The sequence below is a fragment of the Cebus imitator genome, unplaced genomic scaffold (assembly GCF_001604975.1).
Source record: "Cebus imitator isolate Cc_AM_T3 unplaced genomic scaffold, Cebus_imitator-1.0 Scaffold82, whole genome shotgun sequence".
Taxonomy (NCBI): Eukaryota; Metazoa; Chordata; class Mammalia; order Primates; family Cebidae; genus Cebus; species Cebus imitator.
In genome coordinates, this window is record NW_016107397.1 from 2,163,130 (window position 1) to 2,183,277 (window position 20,148).

General features: G+C 51.2%; 1 protein-coding gene across 1 annotated transcript in view; it reads right to left on the reverse strand.

The window, feature by feature from the left end:
* CUX1 (cut like homeobox 1) overlaps positions 1 to 20,148 on the reverse strand; it is a 437,632-nt gene that overhangs the window by 77,293 nt on the left and 340,191 nt on the right. Inside the window, exons 9-10 of the mRNA XM_037740392.1 lie at positions 13,719 to 13,767; positions 918 to 1,004 (exon numbers count right to left, since the gene is read on the reverse strand). Of these exons, the coding sequence (XP_037596320.1) occupies positions 918 to 1,004; positions 13,719 to 13,767 (136 nt within the window). The remainder of the gene's footprint in view (positions 1 to 917; positions 1,005 to 13,718; positions 13,768 to 20,148) is intronic.

A 20,148-nucleotide genomic window follows, 5' to 3' on the forward strand; every position in this document is an offset into this window, starting at 1 on the left:
AAAAAAAAAAAAAAAGAAAAAGAAAAACATGAAACTTAAAACTGGGGGATCAGAGATAATGGTGCCAATTACAACTAGAATTACTGCTAAGCTTTACTTAATCTTATTACGTGTCCAGTCTTGCTCTAAATTATTTGCTCGTAATAACTTCCTGGTCAACCCCCTAGTTTACAGGTGGAGAAACTGAGACTCAGGGATGCTAAGCTCCTTGTCCTCATCACCAGACTGCAGAGCCGGGGTCCACACCAGCGGGTAAGGCTCCAACACCCAAGGTCTTAGCTCCTACACTGTTCCTTGTCCACACACAGCACTGAAGGAGTCTGGAAACAGTAGTTCCAAAGCCACCTTGATCGAGCTGGGAATGTTTGGGCTAAGAGTCATTTGCATTAATTTCAGAGAAATCAAGCTGCAAAAAAGTGGTGAGATACCTGCTCTTCCTGCTCTATCAACTCGGTGCAGAATAATGTTACTTTCTTACCTCTCTGCTGCTCCCCACCCCCTCCCCAGCTCATCCTGAAACTGTTCCTCATCTTGGGATGGCACAGCCGGGAGGAGAAGAAACCATCAATTTCCCCATATCATTCTGGAGAGGCTCTGGGTTCAGATCTCCACCCGCGTGCCAGCAATCACCCCCCAGGCCTGGCCGGGGCATCGTGACTGTGTCTGTACAGCCTCCACCTCGGGCCTGGATGGACGCCACGCTGGCCTCAGCCCATCCACGCATAGTCAGCAAAGCTCTTTCTTCGACTTCAACAAGCTCCAGCCCCCAGTTGGTGAAGCAAACCCCAGCAAGAAAGCAGTACTGGTTAAAACGTGATTCCCAAAAAGAGATGCTAAAACGAAAAGGAGCAAGGGCGGTAACTCGAAGGTGCAGAGGCCAGGCGGGGACAGTCTCCCACGGGGCCAGGGCTACCCACCACGTCTGGTGCCTTCTGGATCTGGGAGGCCAGCTGGAGGGAGTGATTGGCCGATGAGAGCTGTTCTCTTAAGGTCTCCGCCTCTCTCTGAAGGAAATGAAAAGGGGTGAAAGAGAAAGCACATTCAGTTTAACAACTGACAATTATTACAAGAACATTCATCAATTCATGCCTGACTGACTATAATTGATTTTCCTAAACACTCAACCTAATAAATGCTAGGGAAAAAAAACACAGAATGTGATGGATTTTTATTTTAAACAGTACAAGGAAGAAATAATTGAGCGATTATGACAGTAATTTAACGCTAGGAGCAAAGGAATCCCCTGCTGATACTAATACTCCGGCCCACTGAATTTCCCAGACTGAATAAATACAAGTGGAAATCGAGTCTTTTGATTCAATTTCTTTCTATTCTCATAGACCAAGAAGATTTTATTGCGGGATTACTCCTGGGAGTAATTCTCACGGGTAAACAGTGAATTAAAGACGCTTTCGCCATTCTCTTCCTAAAAACACACACAAACAATGTTGTGGTTGTTTTTCTTCAGCGAGGATTTCCATCAACGTACAGGATGTAAATGCCACTGCTTCTGTACCGGCTGGGTTTATTTCAACATATTTAACCCTTCACTGGGCAAAGTGTTTTGAATGCTGATCCCGGCATTTTCAGCCAACCAGGCCAGTCAGAGGCACAGACCGTTGCTGGGGGCTGTGGGACAAATGAGTGGACTTTCCCATCATTTGCCTGCAATTCCCGAACAAGGAAACCACCATCCCCAGAAAGCAAATGGGGATTTCCCACTGGATGACGAGACAGGTCACTCTAGTACCCGTCACCCGACAGGGCATCTGGGAAAAGACAAACCCTGGCAAGTTACCCAAGCTTGCCGAGCTGCCGCCTACCGATCTGTAAAATGGGAGCCCCATCCCTAGCCACAGAAGTTCCTGGGATACACAGAACTCAGGCAGACATTATTTGTGAATGGCCTTGTGCTGATTTAATAGTTAGGATTGAGACACAGTTCCTTTTTTTTTTTTTTTTATACAGAGTCTTGCTCTGTCGCCAGGCTGGAGTGCAGTGGGGCGATCTCAGCTCACTGCAACATCCACCTCCCAGGTTCAAGTAATTCTCCTGCCTCTGCCTCCCAAATAACTGGGACTACAGGTGTGCGCCACCACGCCCTGCTAATTTTTGTATTTTTAGTAGAGACGGGGTTTCACCATGTTGGCCAGGATGGTCTCAATCTTGTGACCTTGGGATCCGCCCGCCTTGGCCTCCCAAAGTGCTAGGATTACAGGCATGAGCCACCGGGCCCGGCCTTGAGTCGCAGCTCTAAGATAGGTGGGAGCCAGTGGTGAATGACGTGCGACACATGGACTGAGATGAAAGTTCTGCTTCTTCCTCCCAGACTTACATAAACATTCAATCAGGAGAGCCTGGCCAGGGAGCATCTCATCATGTGTGTTATTTTGTGGTATGGCAGTGTGTGGCTATTAATTGCTGAGAAAGTGCTCAGAAAGACAAGCAGCTGGCCTGCCCTCGAACTGGGTGATCACTCTAGTTCTAGGAGGGGTGGCTTTGGCAGCTTTAAGTAATTCTGTGGCAACAGCATTGAAAATATTTGCCCTGCATACGGACAAATTAGGATATTTCTTTTTTTTGAGACGGAGTCTTGCTCTGTCTCCCAGGCTGGAATGCAGTGGCACAATCTCGGCTCACTGCAGCTTCTGCCTCCTGGGTTCAAGCAATTCTCCTGCCTCGGCCTCCTGAGTAGTTGGGATTACAGGCACCTGTCACACCTGGGTAACTTTTGTGTTTTTAGTAGAGACAAAGTTTCGCCATGTTGGCCAGGCTGGTCTGGAACTCCTGACCTCAGGTGATCTGCCTGCCTTGGCCTCCCAAAGTGCTGAGATTATAGGCATGAGCCACCGCGCCCAGTCAATTTAAGATATTTCTAACGGCAGTTCCACATGCCCAGGGTAGTGCTGGTGGCTGCCTGCCTTGCATCTCCAGGAGCTCTTGGAATTATATTCAGTTGAGTTCATGTGGTGCAGTCACCTCTTTCACTGGCTCTCCTCTACACTGAATGAATCTAGGACCAGCCATCAGGAAGGAGGCAAGGTGACCTGTACGTCCAGGACTGTAGAGGTGATTTCTGGTTCATGCTAACTAATCAACTGTTTGTTTGTTTTTTTTTTTTTTTGAGACGGAGCCTCGCTTGCCCAGGCTTGAGTCCAGTGGCATGATCTTGGCTGACTGCAACCTCCACCTCCAGGGTTCAAGTGATTCTCCTGTCTCAGCCTCCTGAGTGGCTGAGACTACAGGCGTGTGCCACCATGCCTGGCTAATTTTTGTATTTTTAGTAGAGACAGGGTTTTGTCATGTTGGCCAGACTGGTCTCGAACTCCTGACCTCAAGTGATCCACTCGCTTCAGCCCAGTCTAATCAACTACTAAGACTACAGAAAAGCGTCCTCTTTAACAAAAAAGATTTTTCCCAGTTTATTTCCAGACGAGCCACGCCAAGCGTTTCTGATAATCATGTCACATCATTGAAGGGCGTACTTTTCCCTTGCTGGTCAGTTGAACTCTTGGGTAGAAAATATCCAAGACTCTGCCTGAAATAAGATGTATTTGGAGATATTTTTCCTGGTCTCTTGGGCTAGAAAACCTATTTCTTAGCCTCGTGGAGAAACTGTTCTGGTGGCAGTCAAGGAGGTGGCCTGACCACTCTGACTTGTAACACGGGCTCTGAAGTGTTCTGGGATGGCCAGAGCTGGGGAAGGCTGGGGCATCTGGTTACAAGGTATCCCCAGGGGCCTACACTGGTCTCAGGTGGGCGTTTAGCCATTCAGAACAGATACTGTCTCATCACAATGCAACAGTTCACAGAAGAAGGGATCTAGCTGATGATTTCAACCTCTGATTGCATAACTATTTTTTTTTTTTTTTTGAGATGGAGTCTCACTCTGTCGCCCAGGCTGAAGTACAGTGGTGTGATCTCAGCTCATTGCAACATTCACTTCCCAGGTTCAAGTGACTCTCCTACCTCAGTCTCCTGAGTAGCTGGGATTACAGGTGTGTGCCACTACGCCCAGCTAATTTTTGTATTTTTAGTAGAGACAGGGTTTCGCCATGTTGGTCAGGCTGGTCTCGAACTCTTGATCTCAAGTGATCTGCCCGCCTCAGCCTCCCACAGTGCTGGGATGACAGGCATGAGCCACCGCGCCTGGCCTGATTGTATAATTTCTGTGGAGCATTTGAACTCGCGCTCAGTTTCCAAGTTCATGGACAGTCTCTTCGTGGCCTGTCCGTTGGCGGTCACGGTGGTCAGACTTCTGTCACTTACGGCTTGACTTCCTTTCTTTCGCGCAACTTTCTGATCACGTAGTTATTCAGGAATTCTGTCCTGAGGGTGTCCAACAAAATACAAAACCCACAAAACGTTGCGTTGCGGTGGTTTGTGCGGTGAGACATCCACGAAGCAGAATTCAAACTAAAAACACACCTAACGGCAGTGAAAAGAAGGAGCGAGGGAACAGACGCCGACCTGCAGGTGGGGTGAACTGGTTTCGGGAGCTGAGGCAGGAAGAAGGGGGCCCTGTGCCGGGTCGCGCGTGGTGATACTGGTTTTGGGGCTCTAGCGTCTTTCTGAAGACACCTGTTTGACCAGCTGTAGCTGTGTCTCTAGATCCGGAACCCCAGACGCAAGAGCTGAGGCTGCCCTGAGACCTCCACCTCCCTGTGTTCTCTGTGGCTCCTGTCTCCTGTGTCCCTGGAGCCACCAGGAGCCCTCATTCTAATTTTGCGTGTGCCCTTTGCTGAGCCTGAGCGGCTGTTGTGGGAGTTCTTTCTTGCTGTTTCTTGTCTCTTCTCTGTTCTTTGCTGAGAAATCAGAGTAGACGCTGGAAACACAGGGGCGATATGAGCCCGTATCGTGATAACTCAGAAGACAGCCGCCCGGGAAGGGGACTGGCAGCTACTGGGCTCACACAGGCCGATGCCCACCACCTGGCAACAGGGTCCAGTACGCTGTCATGAAGGTCCCTGGCAGGTGCGGCTGCAGGCCCTCCTCACATCCTCCTCATCTCAAAACGGAAGACGCTTTTGGGGGCAATGACTCTCAGCTCGCAGCAGGTTAAACCGCGCCTCCCCTCAGCAGTCACGTGGGAGGTAGCCAGCAGCTAGTGACACAGTGTCTCAGGAATTCTTCCTGTTAGAGGCAAACCAGCAAATACAGAGATGGTCTCCACTGTGAGACCCAGGGAGCCTCTGTCTCTGGGGAAGGTGAGGGAGGCTGTTCTGCTCCCTGCACTGGAGTCACATCCATCACTGGGTGATTTGGGGACAGGCAGCCAGAACCAGGGGTCCACAATGTCACCTTATCCTACACGAAGTTCTACAGGCCCCCCAACCCCTGCCCATGCCTCAAAGACCCATGAAAGGCCCCAGGAAATACGGTAAATAAATGCTGCTTTCGCTGGGCGCGATGGCTCATGCCTGTAATCCCAGCACTTTGGGAGGCCAAGGTGGGCGGATCACTTGAGGACAGGGGTTTGAGACCAGCCTGGCCAAGGTGGTGAAACCCCATCTCAACTAAAAATAAAAAAATTAGCTGGGTGTGGGGGTGTGTGCCTGGAGTCCCAGCTACTCGGGAGACTGAGGCACAGGAATCCCTTGAACCCAGGAAGTGGATGGTGCAGTGGGTGACAAAGCAAGACTCCATCTCAAAACAAACAAACAAACAAAAAGCTTTCCCTGTCCTCAGCCCCCCTCCCCCGACCGGGATGTGAATACAGGATGCAGACAGCTACTTCCAGGCCTTTAAAGTCTGAACAATTTGACTCATAAAATGCAGTGCAGTATCATGGGAAGGACACAGAAGGGTGGGCTCGCAGAGGATAAAGACAGAGCCTTGAGCCAGCTGCATCCTGGCGGGGCGGAGGTGTGGGGAGAGGGCTGGGCGCCCTGCCCCACACGTGTGCAGAGGTGGCTGTGCTTCGGAATTCTCTTGGGAGGCTCATTTTCTTCTCCCTCTGGAACCGTCACCGTCTCCCCTTTAAGGGCAGACTCCCCCCTTCCCTGCAGTTTACACTTTCACAGGGTGGCCTTTGAAGTCCCTGGTTTTATAATGGGGGGTGTCTCAGGTCCGGTCTTCCACCCACCTCCTGGCCCCCGGTTTTGTCTCTTGTTCTCTGCTTGCACAGCCATTAAAACTCAGGCGTGAGGACACGAGAGGTGAGGGACACAGCAGCCTGGGGAGTTGACAGTGGGCTGAGACCCTGCTGCCCCACCCCCCACCCCTAGCATGCTATTACAGCCAGCACATCTCCACGCCCAGAGGGAACCCCCCGTGCCTCTGCAGGAGGTCAGGCACATCTACCACGGCTGGAGACAGGACGCTGACCACGTGTCCCACGCTGACACTGCTCCAGTGGCCACAGCCTCCATGGACACCCACTCTCTGTGTTTCTGGGGGATGCCATGGATACTGATTTGCGTTGCTTTCATGGGACAGCTGGGCTGCAGCTGGAACTACACCAACGAACCCACGTAAACACTGCTTATCACTGACTGAGTCATGACTTCAGGCAAGCCAGCAGAGCCAACATTCCTGCCTCTTCCTGCTGGAAAGGCCTTCCACGGGTGGCCCGGGGCTCTCGCTCATGAACACGCCTGGGCTGGGAGCCCAATTTATGACAAGAAGAAACCAAGGTTCCCAGGAAACCTACGGAATGACTAGTGTCATGCACGTGGATGGCCCAGTAGAAATGACCCTAGACTCAGCTGTGTGAAGCCAGCCTTTCCTCCATCTTTTTCTTAAGGCTGGGTCTCACTCTGTTGCCTAAGGCTGTCGTGCAGTGGCATAATCTTGGTTCACTGTAGCCTTGACCTCCTGGGGCTCAAGCCATCCTCCTACCTCAAGCAGCTGGGACTCTCAAGTAGCTGGGACTACAGGTACACGTCACCATTTAAAAATCTTTTCGTGGAGACGGGGTCTCGCTATGTTGCCCAGGCTGGTCTCAAACTCCTGAGCTCCCGTGATCCTCCTGCCTTGGCCTTCCAAAGTACTGAGATTATAGGCATTGGCCACCACGCCCGGCTTTGAAACCAGCATTTCTTTACTACCTACGAGGCCTGCTCAGCGCAGGTGCTGAAAAAGATGTGCTAAATGAATACAGGCTTCAACAAATGGGGACTCTCATAGAGCCGTGAATCACTGCCCCGTTCGGGAGGCACTGGGAAATGGGGGATTTGCTGAGGCCATGTGGGTGGGAAATGGTGCACTGGGGATTGTAACGTAGGGTTCTTGACTCCAGACACAAAACCCTTGGCCAAAGAACATGCCACACTTTGCTATGAGCTCCATGGGTTCTTTGGATTTCTTCCACACTTGGCTTCTCCTCCCTGGTGAGGTTCAACTATGGTTTCCTAACCTCAACCTGGAGTGTCCCTCCATCAGGGCAGTCCTGTGACGTAAGAAGCAGGCAGGGGAACGGGAGGAGGGAGCTCACTTCGATGACTCCCTCCTAGCCCCACAGTCGATGAGGAGACCGTGCCACCGCACTCCAGCTGAAGCCCTTACTCATTCAGTACATCTTTTTGAGCACAGGCTCTGAGCAGGCCTTGTAGTCCGTAAAGAAATGCCGGTTTCAGGGTGGGCGCGGTGGCTCACGCCTGTAATCCCAGCACTTTGGGAGGCCAAGGCAGTCGAATCATGAGGTCTGGAGTTCAAGACCCTCCTGGCCAACATGGTGAAACCCCGTCTCTACTAAAATATGAACAATTATCTGGGCATGGCAGCACGTGCCTGTAATCCCAGCTACTCGGGAGGCTGAGGTAGGGGAATCGCTTGAACCCAGGAGGTGGAGGTTGCAGTGAGCCGAGATCGTGCCACTGCACTCCAGCCTGGCAACAGAGTGAGACTCTGTCTCAAAAGAGAAAATAAATAAATAAAGAAAGAAAGAAAGAAAGAAAGAAAGCAGAAAGCTGGTTTCAAAGCTGGGCACAGTGGCTCATGCCTCTAATCCCAGTACTTCGGTGGGCCACGGAGAGGATCGCTTGAGCCCAGGAGTTTGAGACTGAGGCTCACCAGCAACTTGAGACTGAGGCTCACCAGCAGTGGTGACTGCTCAGAAAGGAAGCCCTGGAGGGCCAGGGCAGGCAGACCACCCCAAAAAAGCCATGAACTGCTGCAAGCCCTGGGATGGGGTTTCGTACACAGCTCCTCGTGCAAAGCTGCGGCTTCTTATTTACCGTGACGTTGCAAGAGTTCTGAACCTTAACTGTTACCAGTTGGCAGACAGTGAGTATTTACGCCAGCGCCCTGATGTTCATTCAACAAACTGGAGGGAATGAGGCTTGGACGTAATTGACAGGTGGCGACTGCTGTGCCATTTCTCCATAGCAGGAGCACGGTACTTTAGCGATAAAAGAGAGCATCAGGTCTCAGTAGAACATTCTAACTACGAACCTGGGGAAAACCAACGTTACATGCCGGCGAGCTAGTAAATTGCTCCTCCTGGGGGTTTCCGATGGGAAAGGCATTGGTCCAGACGCTTGCCGCCTGCACCGGTGTGGGGCCCTCAGCGCCCTCCTCTTCCTGCCCAGCCCGCCTGCAGCTCACCTCCGCAGGGACTGCTCCGGCCTGTGCCACCTCTCCCTGTACTGTCACAACAGCCGCCCACTGCTCTCCTGGCTTCTGCTCTTTCCACTCCCATCTGTTCTCTAGTGTGTAGCCAGAGCGATCCTTCTAGAACTCAAACCTGATGTCTCAATCCCGCCCACGATTCTTCACTGCTCCCAGGATGAACGCTTCACACTCGGACCGTCCCGCGGGCCTGGCCAGGTCCCCTTCTACCAGCCCACTCTCCGAACTGCAACTCTGGTCTTGGTTTTGAACTCCTGGGCCTAAAATATTCTCCCGCCTCAGACTCCTGGGCTAGCTGGGACCACATGTATGCACCACCATACCTGGCTATTTTTAAAAAAAATTTCCTGTAGAGATGGGGGTCTCACTATGTTGCCGGGCTGGGGTCTCAAACTCGTGGGCTCAAGCGATGCTTCCTGGCTCGGCTTCTCCACGTGCTGGTACTACAGGTGCCGCCGCCACCAAGCCCCGCTCCGGGCAGCCTTTCTCCCAGTTACGGCCCAGGCCAACGTCCCCTTCCCTGGCTTTCCTTTAACCTTCCACTTCTTTTCCTGCTGGAAATATTCTCTTGACATTCCAGGGCTCGCATCTTCCCTCCCTAGATGCTTCTCATGCCAATGAGTCCACCTGTAGCTTCATGAAATCCTTGACTTCAGGGTCAGAGGGGACCCTTTGAGCCTGCTTGTTCAATCCCTCCTTCCAGCCACGCGGTGCCTCATTCCCCATCTCATGCTTTCCGGGAGGGCTGCCCGAACCTGCTTGCATAGCTCTGGTGACACGGAGTTCACTGTCTCCAGAGCAAGCATCCTTGGGAGTGGCACCTCTGGAGGCCAGACTAAGGAGGAGCTCCAATGGGAACAAGCTTCCTGGCTGGGCGCGGTGGCTCACGCCTGTAAATCCCAGAACTTTGGGAGGCCAAGGTGGGCAGATCATTTGGGCTCAGGAGTTCAAGACCAGCCTGGGCAACAGCAAAATCCCTTCTCTACTAAAAACACAGTAATTAGCTGGGCGTGGTGGCATATGCCTGTAATCCCAGCACTTTGGGAGGCCAAGGTGGGCAGATGGCTTGAGCCCAGAAGTTTGAGACCAGCCTGGGCAACATGGCGAAACCCCATTTCTACTAAAAATAAGAAAATTAGCCATGTGTAGTGGTGTGTGCCTGGAGTCCCAGCTACTAGGGTGGCTGAGGCAGGGGAACTGCTTGAACCCAGGAGAGGGAGGTTGCAGTCAGCCAAGATCGTGCCACTGCACTCCAGCCTGTGTGACAGAGCGAGACTGTCTCAAAAACAAAAACAAAAAGTGTCCTCTTGCCAGCTTCTATGCTTGGCTGGGGTTCGCAGGGGTCTCCCAGAAAAAGCCTGGCTCCATCCCCTGGCCTTTATTTCTGGTCGGCCCTTGAGAGCAGCAAGCACAGAACCCACAATTCCCCCCGTAAGTCTTTCCCCTTCTCATCTTTTCACATCCAGATTCCTGAAATTATCACTCTTGCTCCTGCTGCCAGTGCTGCTGCTGTCTTTCCCTGCTACCCCAAGACTAGGAATGTCTTCAAACGCCCTAGTTCCTTCTGCGTTAGAGCCCTTCCATGTCCTGGCCGTGGAGTCGTCTTTGAATGTGCTCCAGTGCGGCTTCCAGTCTGAAACGGAATTTCTGGCCGAGCGTGGTGGCTCATGCCTGTAATCTCAACACTTGTGGGAGGCCGAGGTGGGCAGATCACCTCAGGTCAGGAGTTCGAGACCAGCCTGACCAACATGGTGAAACCTGTCTCTACTAAAAATATGAAAATTAGCCGGGTGTGGTGGCAGGCGCCTATAATCCCAGCTACTCGGGAGGCTGAAGCAGGAGAATTGCTTGAACCCAGGAGGCAGAGGTTGCAGTGAGCTGAGATCATGCCATGGTGCTCCAGCCTAGATGACAATAGTGAAATTCCATCTCAAAGAAGAAAACTAAATAAATAAAATGGAATTTCCTAGGCATGGACTCATTGCTGCCAATGAGCAGAATCATCACCTCCTTCATTCTAGAAACTCTATCTCTATTAATGCAGCCTTGCATTGGTGAGAACTCGCCTCTACCCCTCGTCACCCTTTCCTGAAAGCAGGACTTTACAGTTCCCTCCAAATCTGTGCTTCCTCAGCAGCTACAGAACTAACATTTATTTAAGCATCTACTTTTTTTGAGATAGGGTCTCACTCTGTCACTTAGGCTGGGGTGCAGTGGTACAATCATAGCTCACTGCAGCCTCTACTTCCTGGACTCAAGCGAACTTGGCTGGGACTACAGGCACACCGCCACACACAGCCAACTTTTGTATTTTTTGTAGAGATGGGGTCTTGTTACATTGCCCAGGCTGGTCTCAAACTCCTGACCTCAAGTGATCCTCCTGCCTCGGCCTCCCAGGTGTTGGGATTACAGGTGTGAGCCACCACACCCGGCCACCATGTACGTTTCACTCTGTCATTTTCCCTCTAATCCTCAAAGCAAACTTGCAAAGGAAGAATTCACTAAATTCCCTTCCTTTCTTTCAAAAATTTTTAACATATTTCAAATCGTGATAAAATACACAAAGGCTAAAATTTACCATCTTAACCATCAGTGTACCTTTCAGTAGCGTCAAGGACATATACATGGTTGTGCAATTAATCTCCAGAATGTTTTCATCTTGCAAAATCAAAACCTCGTATCTGCTTCACATCGGCTTCCTCTTTCCCTCCTCCCCTCGTCCCTGGCAACCACCGTGGCGCTTTCTGTCCCTCTGATGTTGGCTCCGCTAGAGACTTCACACAGGTGGGACCATTCGGTATTTGTCTTTTCTTGTGACTGGCGTATTTCCCCTGGCATAATGGCCTCAAGGTTCAGCTTTCTTTTGATTTTTTTATGACCACGAAATTTAAGAGGTTAACAGACCCACGAAGGCCACACAGGAAATGCCGAGTTAGGAACTGAATCAAGCCTCATTCTGCGGTCAGCACCTTTCCCTACCGTCCTGTCTGCTGCCTCCCAAGACCGGGGCCCACCGAGTGGCTTCTGCACCTTGAGAAGTGTGTTCACTTTGCCAACCTTTTTTTTTCTGAGGCACAGTCTTGCCTGTCTCCCAGACTGGAATGCAATGGTGCAAACTCGATCACTGCAACCTCCGCTTCCAGGTTCACTTCTCCAGTAGCTGGGACTGCAGGCGCACGTCACCACGCCCAGCTGCTTTTTGTATTTTTTAGTAGAGACAAGGTTTCGCCATGTTGGCCAGGCTGGTCTCGATCTCTCGACCTTGTGATCCACCCGCCTCGGCCTCCCAAAGTGCTGGGACTACAGGCGTGAGCCACCGCGCCCGGCCCGCTTTGCCAAACTTCTTAGGTACCTGGGGACTGCCTCTGAGACCACAGAGAGTCTGTTCCAGAGGGTGCACTGATATTCACAGGGTAAGGCTCTCCTGTTTAACCAACCACAGCTTGCCCAAAAGTGCCATCTAAAGGCAAGGCATGCCCCATCTAAAGGCAAGACATGCCCCAGACTTGCCTTGAGGGGAGCGGGGGAGTGGATGGAAACTTGAGAAATAGGAATGGTGATTGTGTGATGAAGGGTAACTCCTTCCAGTAACTGCTTCTTTTTTTTTTTTGAGATGGAATTTCACTCTGTCACCCAGGCTGGAGTGCAGTGGCGCAATCGGCTCACTGCAACCTCTGCCTCCCAGGTTCAAGCGGTTCTCCTGCCTCAGCCTCCTGAACAGCTGGCTAATTTTTAACATCACCACACCTGGCTAATTTTTGTACTTTTAGCAGAGACAGGGTTTTACCATGTTGGCCAGGCTGGTCTCAAACTTCTGACCTCTAGAGATCCACCTACCTCGGCCCCCCAAAGTGCTGGAATTACAGGTGTGGGCTACTAAGCCCAGCCCAAAGCTTTTTTTTTTGAGACGGAGTTTCGCTCTTGTTACCCAGGCTGGAGTGCAATGGCGCGATCTCGGCTCACTGCAACTTCCGCCTCCCGGGTTCAGGCAATTCTCCTGCCCCAGCCTCCTGAGTCGCTGGGATTATAGGCACGCGCCACCATGCCCAGCTCATTTTTTGTAGTTTTAGTAGAGACGGGGTTTCACCATGTTGACCAGGATGGTCTCGATCTCTTGACCTCGTGATCCACCCGCCTCGGCCTCCCACAGTGCTGGGATGCTCTTTTATTTTATTTTGTATTTTTTTGAGATAGAGTTTTTGCTCTGTTACCCAGGCTTAGATCTCGGCTCACTGCAACCTCCATTTACCCGGTTCAAGAGATTCTCCTGCCTCAGCCTCCTGAGTATCTGGGATTACAGGTCCCCGCCACCATACCCGGTTAATTTTTGTATTTTAATAGAGATGGGGTTTCACCATGTTGGCCAGTCTGGTCTCAAACTCCTGACCCCAAGTGATCCACCCGCCTCAGCCTCCCAAATTGCTGGGATTCCAGGTGTGAGCCACCGCGCCCGGCCAGGAGACCACTTTCTTTCCAGAGCAACAGTAGCACTGATGAAAGCAAAATGTTTTCCTGTTCTGTGGGTTCCCTGAGGAAGCGAGAGGTTTCTGGGGATAAATGAATTTTCCAGGCAGCAGAGTGTTTAGAACCACCCAACCCCATGTGCCCATCTGTGCCAGACACTGTGCTGGGTACTTCCCACGAGGCCTCTCTGAGAACCAAGTGTCAGCCAAGAGGGGGCCATCAGCTGGGAGCCCTCTTTGGAGCAAGTGGCTACGACCCATGAGAAGGTGGTGGTAAGGAACTCTCTGAGGATAACACCGTGGCGCGATGTCTACACTCGTGAATTCTCCAAGGATCATACCGTGACGAGATGTCTACACTGCCACGGATGCCACAGCTATCCAGACGGGTATTTAAGAGATGGAGTAAGGAAAAGGAGACAGTTGCCACTTTGAAGGGGATATTCACCACGGGATGTCTGAGATGCTGGAACCACATCAAAGACTTTGCCAAGGAAACAGTGCTTGGGACTTTTTATGTCTTTTCCTACTTCTCACGACATCAGAAAGAGCATCGACGTGGAAAGCTATCAGCAAAAAATGCAAGGGTAACCGGCCTTGTAACTTTGGGTGACGCATATTCCGAGATGCCAGGAATGGGCTCGCTATTGTGGGGTTTGGGACTGAAAGTGTGCAGGGTCCTACCTGGTTTGCCCTTTCAAGGTCCGTCATGATCATTTCAATCTCGTCGGCCCTAGGAGGGTGAGAGGGAGACAGCAGGTTAGTCACAAGGAGACTGGCTCAGGGGGTGACTGAGGGGACAGCTTCCTAGCTCAGGGCTCAGGAAGGGCTGTGCAGACCCAGCAGGGGGTGGGCTTGCATTAGGGGAAGAGAGGTGCTTTGCTGCCGCCATACGCTCTCTTGATAATTGCATGTCTGGTGCACACGAGCTGCCTGCGTTTGATGGGGGTCCTAATCTCATAAGGGAGATATACCATAAAAAGATAAAATACAGCATGTCCTGCCAAGGGTTCAAAAAGAGCTCTGAGCAGAGTGCTCCGAAAAAAAAAAAAAAAAAAAAAAAAAAAAGAGGAGGGAGAAAAGAATTCTCTTTGTGGGAGGAAATCAAGGAAGGCTGCAGAGGAGGTGATGGGAAAATGGGGTTTTGAAGGATGAGTAGAAGTTTTGCCAGGCTGGGGGTGAGAAGAGGAGCTGCGGAAAGGCTACTTTAGGAAAAGGCACTTGGCAGTGAAAGCCTCGCCAGGAATGAGGAAACCAGGGGAAAGTGGCCAGCTGGAGGTGAGGAGGGCAGGTGACGATGGAGATGCAGGCTGGGGGACTGCACAGGCTGCGGTGCAGGCTGCTGACTTCATTGCTATGGCCCAGGCCGCTTGTAAAAGCAATTGTCCAGGTTCTGTCTTTTCTGTTTTGTTTTGAAAGTACTTTTTGAGCAATCTGAACATAGAGCATCATGAGAGAGGAATGTGGAGAGTGCTTTTTTTGTTTGTATTTTGTTTTCAGACAGAGTCTCGCTCTGTTGCCCAGGCTGCAGCGCAATGGCGCAATCTTGGCTCACTGCAACTTCTGCCTCCCGGGTTCAAGCGATTCTCCTGCCTCAGCCTCCCGAGTAGCTGGGATTACAGGTGTGTACCACTACGCCCAGATAATTTTTGTATTTTTAGTAGAGTTGGGGTTTTGCCATGTTGGCCAGGCTGGTCTCGAACTCCTGACCTCAGATGATCCACCCGCCTTGGCCTCCCAAAGTGCTGGGATTACAGGCACGAGTCACTGCGTCCAGCCTGGAGAGTCCTTTTGAGAAGGGCCTGGCCAACTCCAAAAGCCGGTGTGAGGTCAGGGCAGGACACCCGGGCAGACCACCTCCCCAGCGTCTGCTAGGAGGCTCTGAGGAGGTCTCTGTTGGGAGGCCACAGGCTGGGACACTCTGTGGCCCAAGGAAGATTTTAGCATGCCCAAGGGCCATGTGGCCACTGTTACAGCCACAGGGACCTGGTTGGGTTGAGGGCTCTCGTGCTGTGGCTCTGAGTCCACAAGCACCTGCACTCTGATGCCTCCAGGATGCAATCCCACCCTCGCCAAGGCTCCTTTCTCATCCTGGCCTTGCCCGCCACTCATTCTCAGGGCCCTGTGCTCCAACAACTCCCACCATACGCGGGGCCCCGAAGCTCCAGGCCTTCTGCGGCCCTAGGCCTGCGCTGCCTGCCTGAATGCCTTCTCCTCCCAGGGAGCCCCATCTCCTACTTCCACCCCCTCTGCCCTTCCCAGACCCTCCCAGCAGCTCCGTCTCAGGGAGTGGCATGGTCCCTACTCCTAGTATTTCATTTGGTGCCCACACTGTGAGCTCTCTCCGAATGCTGGGACATAGGTCCCTTTTGTCCTATATCCCTAGAATTTGTCCTTTATTCACAAGGCTGTGTGTCCGATTGGATGCCAGAGTCCTGGACGTGGCCCGTCCTGTCAGCGATGGGCAAGTCCACTCCTGGGGATAGCCCAGGGTGCCAGACAGGCCTGACAATGAGAACTGTGTCCTTCAGAAACCTGCTTCATGGTCCCAAGAAGGCAGGCGCAAGTGACAGCACCCACGCACCCCCGCTGTGGTTTGTCTCCAGCAAAACTGGTCCTGAAATTTCCTCCCCAATGTGGGGACACTGGGAGGTGGGGCCCAGGGGAGATGTTTGGGTCATGGGGGCAGATCCCCTCATGAATGGCTTGGTGCCATTCTCCCGGCAGTGAACGCTCTCTTGCTCTGACTAGACTGGAGGAACTGGATTAGTTCCCTTGAGGGTAGGCTATCATAAAGCCAGGAACCTCCCTGGGTTTTCCCTCTTGGCATGCGTCCACCTCCCCTTTGACCCTCTCTGCCATGTTATGACGCAGCATGGAAGCCCTTGCCAGGAGCCAGGGCCATGCCCTTGAACTTCCCAGCCTGAAGAACCGTGAGCCAAATAAGCCTCTTTTCTTTTCTTTTCTTTTTTTTTTTTTTTTGAGATGGAGTCTCACTCTGTCGCCAGGCTAGAGTGCAATGGCGCAATCTTGGCTGACTGCAACCTCTGCCTCTTGGGTTCAAGCAGTTCTCCTGCCTCAGCCTCCCGAGTAGCTGGGACTACAGGCATGCACTATGCCCAACTCATTCTTTTATTTTTAGTAGAGATGGGGTTTCACCATGTTGGCCAGGATGGTCTCGATCTCTTGACCTCACGATCCGCCCACCTCGGCCTTCCAAAGTAACCTCTTTTCTGTATAAATCACCCAGCCTCAGGTATTCTGTTGTAGCAACAGAAAACGGGCTAAGGTACGCCCCAAACGCTGAGAGGTGGAAAGCCTGTCTCTAGGCCCTGGGACTGGGGAACTTTTGTGGCCTGAGGCTTTTGCAGCCTTTAACTGCATGCAGTGATTTGAGGCAGTCTTATCAACTCCCAGCAGCCTGAATAGGGAACAGATGCCTTGTGATCGGGTTCAATGTTCATTGTATCTGTTTGAAATAATATCCGGCTTTCAGACTGGTCTGAGAAAAAGTCTGAAAAAGCCTGTCAAGTGGCCTAGTTAAATGAAGCTATTTTTAGGTCGATTTCATGAAGAATGCAGTGTCTCTGTAAGATAAATACCCAAACTGGGCCTCTGCAATACAGTGCTGGGTGCAGAGAATGGGGGAAGGACCAGGCTGCTTAAATGACGAGACATCCCACTGTATTCTCTCAAAGTGAAACCTCCAAGATCTGATGGAAAAATCGCTGTGCAAAGATAGTCTACTACTGCAAATGGTAATTTCAAAAAATCGAAAGTGTTAAGGGTCTTAAAACGCATCCGAAAAGGATAGTCACCAGTCACTGCAGAACGCTACTACCTTGATACCCCGTCGATGAAGAATTCAGAGGGGAAACTCCTTCAGACACTAAATAAAAGGTGGCAAACTTTTCATAAGGGAAATCGCAAAGCTTTTTTTTTTTTTTCCTTTTGAGACAGGGTCTCACTCTGTCACCCAGGCTAGAGTGCAGTGGTGTGACCTTGGCTCACTGCGGCCTCTGCCTCCTGGGCTCATGAAGTCCTCCTGTTTCAGCCTGCGGAGTAGCAGCGACTAGGGCATACGCCACCACACCCAGCTAATTTTTGAATATATATATATATGGTAGAGACAGGGTTTCACCATGTTACCCAGGCTGGTCTTGAACTCCTGGGCTCAAGCCATCCACCCGCTTTGGCCTCCCAAAGTTCTGAGGCTACAGGCAGGAGCCACTGTGCCTGTCCCAAATCACAAGTTTTGAACACGGTTTTGTGCTTCAATCAGTTAGTCAGTTACTTCTCATGAATTTCTGATGTCCACTTGCACAGGTCAAAACTGCCCTGGCTACCGGCATCATTCATTCACTCACTCATTCCATGAGCGTTTCAGACACCTGAAAGTTTCCTGGTGCTGGAACGGGACACAGAGCGGCAGATACGGGTCCTGCGTATCTCACCAATGTCGTGGATTTAAAAGATGATGACGAAAACATATAGCTACTGAGTACCCACAACAAGATATTGACAACTGCCTAAGTCCTCCTCTGAATGCACCAGCAGAGCTGGCAGCAGAACTTGGGGGGTGGCTGGGGACGGGTCGGGCTGGTGAGTGAAGGGACACTGAATGTGGGTCTAAGGTGAGGACTTTTCCTAATGGCTCCAGTGTGGCCCTATATAAGCCTGCTCATCTTTTTTTAATTCTGGCTAATTTGTTTTCATTTGAATACTTCTGCTCTCTTCGAGGCTGCCATTATTTGCATATTGTTGGCAGAGCTACCTTGGTCCTCCATGTCATTCAACTTTTCTTTTAAGTTTTGCTATTTCTTTATCCTTTCCTGCTGCCTTCCAGATCAAGGTTAACTTGATCTAACTTGTCTTTAACAATTTATGTTTTTTTTTTTTTGAGACAGGTTCTTGCTCTGCACCCAGGCTGGAATACAGTGGTATGATCACGGCTCAGTGCAGCCTCCATCTCCTGGGCTCAAGTGATCCTCCCACTTCAGCCTCCCTAACAGCTAGAACTACGGGTGCATGTCACCATGCCTGGCTAATCTTTCTTTTTTCTTTTGTACAGATGAGGTTTTGCCATGTTGACTAGGCTGGTCTTGAACTCCTGCGCTCAAGCTATCCTCCCACCTCAGCCTCCCAAAGTGCTGGGATTATAGGTGTGAGCCACTGTGCCTGGAGTCTCTATTTTCTACTTCTTTCTAGAATTCCTACTAGGCGGATGTTGGATCTCCTGAATCGATCTCTAATTTTCTTTTCTTTCTAACTTCTACATCTGTATCTCTTTAGTTACTTTCTGGGAAATATCTTCATCTTTATTTTCCAGGCTTGTGTTTATTCTTTTAGTTATTTACTTAAAAAATTTTTGCTTATAGAGATGGGGTCTTGCTATGTTGCCAGGCTGGTCTCAAACTCCTGAGCTCAAGCAATCCTCCTGCATCGGCCTCCCAAAGTGCTGGGATTCCAGGCGTGAGCCACTAGACCTGGCCAGCAATGTGTCCTTTCTTCTTTGCTCCTAAGTTATTCCATTTTTTACAGCTGTTACTTGGTCCGTTTGAAAATCACCTGTTGGTTCCGCTTCACATGGCCAACATCTTCCACTGTTTCCCTGAGTGCCTTTCGTGTGCTGACTTTGTCTTTGTGGCCCAGCTGTCCTGCCTCACATCACACCCACCATTGGGGGTCTGGGTCTGTCTTTCAGAAGAGGTGCTCTCCTCTGGGGCCCAGCTGTTTCTGCCTGTGTCCTTGGGTCCCCCTGGGGGTGCCAGCTGCTCTTTCTGGCAATTTACATGGTAGGAGAACAGAGAAGCTGGCTCTGCTGTGTGTCTCTCAAGATGAACTGAAGAAGAAAAACACATGGTAGGCATTCAACACCTTTTTGCTGAAGACAGGACGGAAGGGAAGGGCACGGCCCCAGTTCCTGAGACCTCTCACTGATGGACGCCTCTCTTCTGCTGCTTGTCAACCAGGAAAACCCTCTGCCCAGGAAGCTGAGCCTTGAATCTTCCAGGAGCAGCAGCAACACAAGGACACCGTCTCCCTGGGTGCAACCCCCTGACTGTGAGTGTGGAGCTCAAAAGCTGGAGGCTTGGCTGCCTGGTGGTGCCGGCCCACCCCGGGCTACTTTCATCCACCCCTCACTTGCGGCCAAAGGCCCAGGCATGGAGAAGAGTGAGGTTACAGGGGCCCAGCTTTACACAGAGGTCGGCTTGGCAGGGCTGGGGTCTGCACGGGTTGCGAAGTGGCATCCAGTTCCTGCCAGGTTTATGGGGCCTGGGTGGGGCTTGGGCGCCTCCTGGAAAGTGCACACTCTCTGGATTTCTTCTCAGACAAGTGCATGGCTTTGGGTTTTCATCAGGACACCCAGTACCCAGAAAGTCATGCCTCATCCCCAGAAGATTACATGTCACTTACAAAAAATTAGTCACACTGATGTGCGAAGGTGCAAACTTGGCAGTCTGAGGCAATCCCTGGAAGTGAATTTCAAGTTTTCCATCTCCTGGTCAGTTGCACTTTGGTTACTAAGCAACTGCCAAACGGACCAAAATACTGAACGTGATAACAAGAACTACACTTACCTTTCATGACAAGAGCAACTCTCTTTTCCCCAAGCTTTCAAATGACAATGACGACACCACACTCTGCCATTGTAGGGCAGGCCTATTACATACCAGGGATTGTGGTGACAGTTGGGCCTGGAGGGTCTGCTGTCCCCATTCACAGAAGGGACCAGAAACCACAGGAGGAGATGATGGGAGGAATCAGGGATGCAGTTGGCGAGGAAAAGTTCTGATTATTATTTTAAAAGTCAGCTGGGCATGGTGGTTCATGCCTGTAATCCCAGCACTTGGGAGGTCAAGGCGGGTGGATCGCTTGAACTCAGGAGTTGGAGACCAGCCTGGCCAACATGGTGAAACTCCGCTTCTACTAAAAATGCAAAAATTAGGAGGGTGTGGTGGTGCACGCCTGTAGTCCCAGTTACTTGGGGGGCTGAGGCAGGAGGATTGCTTGATCCTGGGAGATCGAGGCTACAGTGAGCCAAGATGGTGCCACTACACACTCCAACCTAGGTGACAAAGTGAGACCCTGTCTCAAAAAAATATATATATAT